Genomic DNA, 11,432 nt, shown 5'->3' with positions numbered 1-11,432 from the left:
CTACGCGGGAACAGTTATGGGCACTCGATATCGTGGTATCAGCCGAAGCCTTCGTGACGTCAGCGACTGAGCGACGCACGCCGAATTGTACTGGAACACCTGCTCTTGTATTAGGGAGGCTAGGTTTGTTTTCGGCCGCCCTCGCAACGTGCAGGTGTGCAATGGGCGATGGGCCCAGACCCCTGCGCTATAGAATTTAGACCGGCGTGCTGACCTCTCTGTTGTGCCTAGGTGGGGCTACGACGTGTTGATCTTCCGAGGCCGGGCATGACCTAGGAAAGTGTGTCCGGCCAAAGGTGATCGAGCGTGTTGGGAAATGTGGTGCACCCCTACAGGGAAGTTGATCTATTCGAATAGCCGTGTCCCTCGGTAAAAGGACGACCCGGAGTTGTACCTTGACCTTATGACAACTAGAAACAGACACTTAATAAAACACACCCTTCCAAGTGCCAGATACAACCGGTGATCGCTCTCTCACAGGGCGACGAGAGGAGGATCGCCGGGTAGAATTATGCTATGCGATGATACTTGGTTAACTTACCATCTACTCTCTTCTTCTGCTGTAAGATGGAGGTTGCCAGAAGCGTAGTCTTCGAGAGGACTAGCTATCCCCTTCTTATTCTGGCATTCTGAAGTTCAGTCCACATATGCTACCCTTTTCCATTTGATACTAATGCATACATATGTAGTGTAGCTCCTTGCTTGCGAGTACTTTGGATGAGTACTCACGGTTGCTTTGCTCCCTCTTTTTCCTCTTTTTATACTCGATTGTTGCGACCAAACGATGGAGTCCAGGAGCCAGACGCCACAGTCGACGACGACTCCTACTACACTGGAGGTGTCTACTACTACGTGTAGGCCGCTGACGACGACCAGAAGTAGTTCAGGAGGATCCCAGGCAGGAGGCCTGCGCCTCTTTCGATCTGTATCCCAGTTTGTGCTAGTCTTTTTAAGGAAAATCTGTTTAACTTATGTCTGTACCCAGATATTGTTGCTTCCGCTGACTCGTCTATGACCGAGCTCTTGTATTCGAGCCCTCGAGGCCACTGACTTGTAATATGATGCTTGTATGACTTATTTTATTTATAGAGTTGTGTTGTGATATCTTCCCGTGAGTCCCTAATCTTGATCGTACACGTTTACGTATATGATTAGTGTACAATTGAATCGGGGCGTCACATTCAGTATGGAAGCATATATTGTCAATATAAAACAACAATACTTGGGTTCCACGATGATTACAAATCATCTACAAATCCTAATCCCACAAAGCTATTTCAATTTTTACATGCAAAAGTCTAATCTAAGCAAACAAGGGTTCCACAAATATGAAAAATGGGTAAGATTTTTCAGATAGAAAGAAGGGATAACGGAGAAGATTACCTTTTAGGAGGAATTGGTGAAGAAATCCACGAAAAAATGTCAGATTTGAAGTTTTTTTGAAGAAAGGATTGAGAGGGGGAGATGAGAGAGCCGCCGCCGCACTTCCTCTCTGTTCTGTTCTGAAACGAATGGGGGTGGATGAGGAGGACCAGCGTGCGGCGGCTACTAAGTCATAGTGCATCGCCTATGCGCTAGGCGCTGCATATGGCGGTGTGGCGCTGGGCGTCTAGGCGCTGCATGACCAGATGTGGGGCTGGCCTGGACCAGGGGTGCCACACTGGCTAGGCGAAGGCACTACACAACAAGGTGCACCGTCTGTTTGTCGGGCGCTACATAAAAGGTTTAGCTAAGTGATTTTTTTTCGAATACGGTTTAATTTGTAAAATACTTTTGTCCACAGGTCAATTTTGTGATTTTTGCCCGTAAAGAGGGCCGTAACCTTGTGTAGCATCCGTCTAAAAGAAAAGAAGAAAAAACCTTGTGTAGCATGTGCAGGCCTTTACATTTAGCATTTTTCTTGTGCAATTCGCTCCCACAGATCGGATCGCAGCTACCCACGGGATAAATATCACAGAAAGTGTGCACAGTGTTTGATGACGCCATAAGCGCTTCGAATCTGACGACGACGACGAACGGCGACGGCGCGACAGATAGATGGATGCGGCCGAAGCCAGTGCGAGATGGTGTGTGGTCACTGGCGGCCGCGGCTTCGCGGCGAGACATCTGGTGCTGATGCTTCTCCGCTCCGGCGAGTGGCGCGTGCGCGTGGCCGACCTGGCCCAAGTCATCTCTCTCGACCGAGACGAGGAGCAGGGTATCCTCGGGGCCGCCATCCGCGAAGGACAAGCCGTTTACGCGTCCGCCGACCTCCGCGACAAGGCCCAGCTGGCCAAAGGTGTGTGCAATCCACCACTTGCTCTCCAGATTGCTAGGCTGGGTAGGGTTTTGGTGGTAATGTGCTCTCTGATTCCCTGTCCGTGTGGATGTGGGATCTGGAGATTGGTGCTTATCAGCCTACGCGGCTGCTTCTGAAGTTGGTAGGACTCGGAGGAATCAATGATTCACGGTGACATGATTTACCTTGTGATAGAGATGCTGTTGTTACTTCTGCGTTGTTGTTATTGTTTAGGTTGACGAGTTAATTTGCTAAGACCAATGCTGGTTGAGTATCTAGCTGCTACACATCGACATTTAAGCCCTGTTCGGAATCTCTCCACTCCATGGAGCTGTGGAGCTCGGTTTGAGCCGCTCCGTGAAAATGAGCTGCAGCCTGCTCCGCTCCAGGAGCGCAGTCGAGGGAGTGGAGAGGAACCGAAGAGGCACTTATAATCTTTGATCGTGGAGATGCTGTACACCCCATTTATGTTGTGGCGATGACTAAAAGAAATTCGTGTGGTGTGAACTCTAGTAATAAACTCTTCTAAATTCTGTATGTGAACTCTTCTAAATTCTGTATTTTTATGTACTACAAGAACCGATTATTGGTGATTTACGCTAAAAATAAACTGTGGGGTTGTGCATAGATTCTTCACTGTGTTTACGTGTGTTGCTGTGGGGTGAGTCCATTTAGTTGCTTGACAATTTTATGCTTTATTTTGGTCCCAGCTATGTCTTCTTTGTTGATTCTGTTGAACTTAGTCATCGGTCAGTGAGTGTACTGAATGTTATTGCATAGAAGTAGTGGTACAAAACCAGGAAATCGAGAATCATATTCCTATTTTTCCATACTTACCCATTGTACTTTCAGAGTTCTCCTTGTTAATTGGCAGTTGTCTTAGTAGTTACCAGTTTGTTCAGAATACCAATATCTTCATGCTTTTACATATCAGTTATTTCTGATATAGCAAGGTATTTATGGGCGTTAGTCAATTTAGTTCATTGATGCCTACTACCTTTGTCCTTATCTCTGTCTTGTGTGTTTTTTGTTTGCAGCTTTTGAGGGGGCAGAAGTAGTTTTTCATATGGCTGCTCCAGACTCATCCATCAACAACTTCCATCTTCATTATTCGGTGAATGTTGAAGGTTTGTAATGTGAATTTGTATGCTTCACAGCTTTGGTTCCTACTCCCTCCGTCCCATGTGTAAAAAACACTCTTATATTATGGGACGGAGGGAGTAATTCGGAGATGGCACTGATTTGCTGATGGGATGGCACCAAGTTGATTGCATGAGTCATTAGTTTTTTCTATCATTATTTCTCGTGTTACATAATACAGTAAAACAAACTTCACAGGAACAAAGAATGTCATTGATGCGTGTATCTATTGCAAGGTGAAGCGACTTATCTACACTAGTTCACCAAGTGTAGTTTTTGATGGTGTTCATGGAATTTTTAATGCAGATGAATCAATGCCTTACCCAGATAAGGTATGTTTTCACCTATTTACATGAAATAATTCCTTATTTAACACCATTTTAAATTTTGTTTCCCTATTTGACACTGAAAACCTTTTTCTCCCCTATCTAGCTCCAGAGTCTAAAATTTATGCCCTTTATGACACTTCCATCCATTTTCCCGCCTAACGCTGTTAGATTACATGTAAAGAAACACTTTTGCCCTCATGTAATGTGAACCAACTGTTTGGCCCGGTTCATTTCCAAAAGTGCAATTCTTAAGCTATCTCGAAAGTTCATTCCTTTTTTCTTCAGCTGGGTATATGAGTATTCGGGTATGTAAGTGCGCTTGCCGGCCGGTACGTGGGTATTCATGTACCGATGTATGCAATTGTACATACGGGCTACTACGTCTCTAGTACGGAAGCCTTGCAGACATGCATGTGGTCTTGAACGCATGGGTACACCTAGGCTTCAATGTATGCATGCATTAAGCTATTTCAGAAGTTAATTCTTTTGTTCTTCAGCCGGGTATTCGAGTATTTGGGTATGTACGTGCACTTGCCGGCCGGTAAGCGGGTATTTATGTACCGATGTACGTATCTGTACATACCGGCTATTGCGCCTCTAGCACGGAAGCCCTGCATACATGCATGTACTCGGCTGCACCTAGGCTTCAACGTATGCATGCATTAGCAGTTTGGCACATGAGGCAAACTAATCAATTGATCAGCCATTATATGCATGAACATGCACATGCATTTCCATGATTAAGCTTGTAACCTGCACTTAGAAAAATCGTTGGTGTCTATAAATAAATAAAATTTCTGGTTAAATCAAATGGGAAGAAAAAAACACATCAAACATCAATATCAGCATCTATTAAAAATTTGGTCACATTCCACCTGAGGGTTTAAAAGGTCTTTTCAAGTGTCATTTGACACTGTTAAGGTTTAAAAATGGACGGAAGTGTTATGAAGGGCATAAAATTTAGACTCAGTGTTAGGCAGGGATGAATATTATTTTCAGTGTCAAATACAACAACAACAACAATAGCAACAAAGCCTTTAGTCCCAAACAAGTTGGAGTAGGCTAAGAGCTGAAACCCATAAGATCTCGCAACCAACTCATGGTTCTGGCACATGGATAGCAAGCTTCCATGCACCCCTGTCCATGGCTAGTTCTTTGGTGATACTTCAGTCTTTCAGATCTATCTTTACGGACTCCTCCCATGTGAAATTCGGTCTACCCTGACCTTTCTTCATATTATTAGCACGCTTTAGCCGTCCGCTATGTACCGAAGCTTCTGGAGGTCTGCGCTGAATATGCGTAAATCACCTAAGACGATGTTGGATGAGCTTCTCTTGAATCGGTGCTACCCCAACTTTATCTCATATATCATCATTCCGGACCGGTCCTTCCTTGTGTGGCCACATATCCATCTCAACATGTGCATCTAAGTGTTGAACTTGAACATGTTGCTTTTAGTCGGCCAACAATCAACGCCATACAACATCGCGGGCCGAATCGTCGTCCTATAGAATCTGTCTTTTAACTTTTGTGGCATTCTCTTGTCACAAAGAACGCCAGAAGCTTGGCGCCACTTCATCCATCCGGCTTTGATTCGATGGTTCACATCTTCATCGATATCCCCATCCTCCTGCAACATTGACCCCAAATATCGAAAGGTGTCCTTCAGAGGCACCACCTGTTGATTCGATGGTTCACATCTTCATCGATATCCCCATCCTCCTGCAACATTGACCCCAAATATCGAAAGGTGTCCTTCAGAGGCACCAACTGCTCATCAAGGCTAACCTCCTTCTCGTGCCTAGTAGTATTGAAACCGCACCTCATGTACTCGGTTTTAGTTCTACCGAGTCTAAAACCGTTCGATTTCAAGGTCTGTCTCCATAGCTCTAACTTCCTATTAACCCTTGTCCGACTATCATCGATTAACACCACAGCATCCGCAAAAAGCAGAAAGATAAGGGCTCAAAGCTGATCCGCAGTCCCAATCGGAAAGTCGTCAGTGTCGCCATCACTTGTTCGAACACTTGTCACAACATTATCGTACATGTCCTTGATGAGGGTAATGTACCTGGGACTTTGTGGTTCTCCAAAGCTCACCACATGACATTCCGTGGTATTTTATGGTCCAAGTCAATGAACACCATATGCAGGTCCTCTTTTTTGCTTCCTGTATCTCTCCATAAGTTGTCATACCAAGAAAACAACATGAAACCAAACTGATTTTGGTCACGCTTGTCATTCTTCTTAAGCGGTGCTCAATGGCTCTCTCATAGCTTCATTGTATGGCTCATCAGTTTATTGACACGGTAATTAGTACAACTGATGAGGAACAATAGATGATAGAAAAAGAAGAGGAAAGAAAAACACATGCCAGATCTGTTTGGGTACTTCTAGATACTTCCACTCTAGTGTAGTATTTCTTTTCTTTTCTATCCTACCTACTGTTTTCTAAAGTCTTCTAATTGTGAGTAGCTATGAGTAGAATGGTGAAACTTAAATAATGTTTTCAAGAGTATTCTAGCTATAAGTAGAAATATGTGAAGGCTTCCCAAAGCCCTATAAATAGAGGTCCTCACCTTTACTTTGAACCCAGACTATGTACCCACTATCTATAATAGAACCTGTTGTTCTTATCTAAGATCTTGGAGTAGATCTTGTGCTCTAGGAGTTCTGTATTGAACTCTTGCTGCCATATCGGCCTACATTCGCCTCGAGCGATATCTAGCGCAACACGTTGAAGTTGTTCCTTCAACACTTGTGCTATACACATTGTAGCAGCAAGGTGGAGTTGCTCCTCCACAACCTTTGTACTGCTTCAGGTGGTATCAAAGCTTCGTTAACCCATACTAGTTCTTGCTGTCGTCTTCGAGAGCAAGCTGTAGCAAGCAATGGAGCAATTGGAGAAGAGGATGGATGCTATAGAACAACAAATCAAAGAGCTGCATGAAGATCTTAATCGGAGATTTGACCAGCTGGTTGAGATGATAAGAAAGGGTGTCCCCCTTGCTACCAATGAAGGAGATTCATCTAAAGAAGGAGATGTTCATCAAAGAAGGAGAGGTAATCTTGGTGCAAGACCACCACAACAACATGCTATTCAATGTGCTGCAAGAAGGCCAATTTATGTTGAAGCTTCTGAAGGTGAAGAATGTGATGATGCCCTTGAAGAACCAGATCTCTACGCATATCAGAGAGTACCCAACCCTACATATGCAGGAGATACATACAAGGTGAAAGCTGAGATCCCAACTTTTAATGGAAATGTTGATATTGAAGGGTGCCTAGATTGGTTATATGAAGTGGAGACTTTCTTTGAGGTCATGGAGGTTCCGGAAGATCGTAGAGTTCCTTTGGTCGCGTACAAGCTTAAAAGAGGAGCCAGTGCATGGTGGCATCGCATTCAAGAAGAATGCAGGCTGAGAGGAAAACCTCGTGTGAGAACTTGGCGGCAAATGAAAAGCCTTTTAAAAGGAAGATTTTTACCCGCTGAATATGACCAGATCCTATCTATCCAATTCCAAAATTGTGCTCAAGTAAATAGGACTATTTCAGATTACACGGAGGAGTTTCTAAGGCTACAAGTGAGGTGCAACTTTGCTGAAATTGAAGATCAACAAGTTGCAAGGTACATCAATGGTCTCAATGATGCTATTCAAAATCGATTAATGATGCAACAAATCTGATCCATTGATCAAGTACAAGCTCTAGCCTTAAAGGCCGAGAGGTTTGTCAGGACAAGAAAGACAACTAAGGCTCCATATCCTCATACCGAAGGCTCGTCTAGGGATCACACTAATAGAGTGGAAGAAAAAACCGCTCCACCAAAGGCAAAACAACCAATCCCGAAGCAAACTAGAGAAGGGTAAGGCAAATGAAGGCCCAAAGTGTTACAAATGTGGTAAAAAGGGACACATATCCAGCGGTTGTCCATTAAGAAAACTAGATGATACCCCGCGCGTTGTTGCGGGATCTTTTTGTTGGCATTAAAAGTAGCATATAAACTAAACAGAACCTCAAATCAACACTAGAAGTTCTAATGTAAAAAATGTAATAGCAAAGAGAATTGACTTTCCGTTGGTAGCAGACTGGGTCATGTGGATGCTTGGTCGGAGTAAAAGTGGCAACATTCAATCTTATTGTACGACCAATGCTTGAATATCAGCATGATTTATGTGAACTACTGAACTGAACTAAATTCTCGGAGCATCAAAGCACGGAATAGTGCCTCGATACTAAGAAACACTTATTATAGTTTTTTTCCTTTGAATTATGGGGTTAAATGTTTTTCCAAACCATGCAGGAGAGTTGCATGTGAACTGTATAGAATAAGAGAAGGCCAAAGCCTCATAGTACAACCACAAAGAAATTACTGTACAACACTGAGAAGCAGTTTTTTTAACACACAAAAACAGAAGGAACCAAGCAGCTCATAACCTGAATTAACGGCGTGGCCAAACGAACATTTGGCAGACAGAAACTTGGTTTTTGTTCTGCATTTGTTCAACAGTGAAAAGGACCAGGCTGCGAAGTTGATGATTGTCGATCTTTTAAGAAATGAGTTGGATAAGGTTTGCAACCACGGGAACATAATAAGAAAGATGCGTCCATGCTCACTAAAGAAATCTCTATGCCTGTCCCAAATCACTGGAAAGAAGACTGCATATTAACTTAAGACACCGGTTACAAACAACGTCAGATCTGGCTAGTCACCATCTGTAGGAAGCACTCCAAGTGTTAGCCCATAAAGGTCTTGTCTATTATCCCCAAACCTTCAGAAATGTATACAGGCCAACTGAAGTGATCTCTGGGTGAACCTTCAGCAATTCAAAAAAGAATTTTTAATTCCCATTGATTAAGATTTCTTCCGGTTTCATATCACAGTATAAATTTAAGCAAACAATATACTTTGTCTCAGTCGATTAGCAAAATATGGACCAATGAATGGCCACTTCATAAACAGAAGACTGAGATTAACATGCTCACAAATATCCTCTATGGAGATCAAAAGAATTCAATTGTTTCTGTTGATATCTTCAGAATTGTACACTCAACATCACTACTAATCATAGGTGAATGCATCAAATACTCGATAGGCATGCAACCACAAGTCATGATACATAGACCTACACATTGTAAAAAAGGACATCACTCCAGCTATCTCCATAGAACTTACCTATTTTTTTAAATGGGAAGAACATATATACAAAATACTTCCATCAACTTGTCTTGAGCTGAGGCTTATCTACAAACAATTACATGTGCCATAAACATTCGTATGATTGAACAGGAAATAAATATTTTTACCAAGCCATGTACAACCATAAGCTTACATAGAGAACATGTGAAAGACAAATATGGTAGTTATAATTTAGTTGGATCTGTAACAATGCCTTGCCTGTAAACATGGAGAGAAGTACAACTCCACGAAAGTGTAGTCATCTTACAATCTAGGCAAGCATGCCTATATTTTCTTGTCGAGAGGATGAAATCAATCTGGCTAGAGTATTGACCACTACTAAAAGTCATTAGATGTGATTTTCTCTTTTTAAAGAGGGTGTAAGCAATGATTATGTCATAGGCTAGAGCAAAGCTTAAGACATCTTCTCCTTGATTCCTGTTGCCATAGCCAAAGCCCCCTTCAAAACCTATGTTAGATGTACCCACATGGCCATTGACATTTTCTATGAAGAGCTTCTCATCAATAGGTACACTCCTAAAAATGTTCTCCAGGCCTTCCGAGAACTCCCTCTTGATGTTCTCGTTGTGGCCTACTTGCGGGGCATACGCGCTGATAACATTGAGAACTAAGTCCCCAACTACCAGCTTAGACCAGGATAATCCGGTCCCCATGCCTCTTGACGTCTACCATCCATACTTGAGGCTCTTGTTGATCAAGATGCCTACTCCATTTTTGTTTGCAGTCGTCCCCGTGTACCACAGCTTGAAGCCGGTATCCTCCACCTGCTTCTCCTTTTGTCCCCTCCATTTGGTTTCTTGGACGCAGAGGATATCAACACCTTTTCTCACTGCGGTATCGACTAGCTCTCGAAGCTTACCCGTCAGGGACCCTATATTTCAGTTACCTAAATAGATCCTCCTAGGCTCAACTAGCTTCCTTATCCTCCGCACTCGTCGAGTCAAATGCGAAGACCCTTGCTCGTTTTCCACTGCACCCGGGCGTCGATGTAGCGCGCCACTAAGGATGCGACGTCCCGATCCTTGCTCAATTGCCATCGCATCCAGATCAAGATACGGCGCGCCACCAGGAGGTAACGGCCCGGCCCTTGCCCATTTGGCACCACACCCGGGTTCCGATATGGCATGTTGCTGAGAGGGTTACGGCCCAACGATTTTCTTTTGGGTTTCATCTCCATAAGAGTGGCTGAGTTTTGACGTGGGCTCGCCAAGCCTATCACAACCCTCCTCCTTTACCCAGGCTTGGGACCAGCTATGTTGAGACAACATAGGCGGAGTATTTTCAATGTCAAATAGGGAAAGAAAATTTACGACTGTTAAATTAGGAATTTTCTCATATTACATCCTTTTTGTTTTCATTTGGTCATACTTATGTACGACTACTGACAAGATGTTCTCTTACTCCAGTTTAATGATTCGTATTCAGAAACAAAGGCAGACGCAGAAAAATTGGTGATGAGAGCTAATGGTAGGTATGGGCTTCTTACTTGTTGTATACGCCCAAGTAGCATTTTTGGGCCCGGTGATAAGCTACTGGTTCCTTCTCTGGTTGCTGCTGCAAGGGCAGGCAAGTCCAAAGTAAGACCTGCTACATGTGTAATTTTGTGAACTTGAGTATGCTAAGTTTATAATTCGCGAGTCCGCCTAAATGCATACATCTTCACATGTTGATATTTATACTTAGATAATTCCCATAATGATGGATTTGGACGCCTCTTGTTTTTCATCAGTAACGCAATTACACAAATTACATCACTGTATCAGGCCAAACAAATGCTTTAAAGATACCGAATTGGCTTCTCAATTAATTTTGTTCTATATTGTAGTGAGCTTCACAATGAAGCACTTCATGTTTTTTCTGAATCGGTTTCTTAAAAGATAATAATATCTATTAAAATCATTTGCAGTACATAATTGGTGATGGGAACAACTATTATGATTTCACCTACGTTGAAAACGTTGCCTATGGCCATGTTTGTGCGGACAAAACTCTATCATCTGAAGATGGTGCAAATCGAGCTGCTGGAAAAGTAAGGCCCTTCACTAACATTTTACATTTAAGATTCAGTGTCATGATTTCTAATCCTTTTCCAGGCCTACTTCGTGACAAATGTGGAGCCCATAAAATTCTGGGAGTTTATGTCATTGATTCTAGATGGTCTTGGATATCAAAGGTATTCACTTCAATAAACTAAAAAAATCTACTTTGGTTGTATCAAATGACTAGCTTATGTTTGCTAAAATGCTACTGCACCTTGATGATTAATTTGAGATACATTTTGGGTTTGGTAAACTGATCACTTAGGAGCATACCAATTTGTAATTGTATGCATCCCAAGTTTCCTATACAACTAGATCATTGATGGCGCGCGTTGCTGCGCCTGTCCATTTTACCAAAATGGTAAGAATTTTGTAACCAAATAATGGTGGCATAAAACATAAAAGTTGATAGTAAAATGAGTTGATCAACAACAAACTGTTTGGAT

At 42.8% G+C, this 11,432-nt stretch overlaps 1 protein-coding gene across 3 annotated transcripts in view; it reads left to right on the top strand.

Annotated features, from left to right (window-relative positions):
* Positions 1–1,889: 1,889 nt before the first annotated feature.
* The window catches only part of LOC123085918 (3beta-hydroxysteroid-dehydrogenase/decarboxylase), a 28,655-nt gene continuing 19,112 nt past the window's right edge, over positions 1,890–11,432 (top strand). For 2 of the 3 annotated variants that reach the window (XM_044507624.1, XM_044507625.1), the window contains exons 1-6: positions 1,890–2,278; positions 3,316–3,405; positions 3,617–3,750; positions 10,354–10,524; positions 10,854–10,976; positions 11,041–11,120. In XM_044507624.1, coding sequence (XP_044363559.1) covers positions 2,038–2,278; positions 3,316–3,405; positions 3,617–3,750; positions 10,354–10,524; positions 10,854–10,976; positions 11,041–11,120 — 839 coding nt within the window. In that variant the 5' untranslated portion in view covers positions 1,890–2,037. The remainder of the gene's footprint in view (positions 2,279–3,315; positions 3,406–3,616; positions 3,751–10,353; positions 10,525–10,853; positions 10,977–11,040; positions 11,121–11,432) is intronic. The other variant, XM_044507626.1, reaches the window with a different exon arrangement.

The sequence above is a fragment of the Triticum aestivum genome, chromosome 4A (assembly GCF_018294505.1).
Source record: "Triticum aestivum cultivar Chinese Spring chromosome 4A, IWGSC CS RefSeq v2.1, whole genome shotgun sequence".
NCBI lineage: Eukaryota > Viridiplantae > Streptophyta > Magnoliopsida > Poales > Poaceae > Triticum > Triticum aestivum.
The sequence above is the reverse complement of the archived record's forward strand: the minus strand, read 5'-3'. Positions and strand labels throughout refer to the sequence as shown.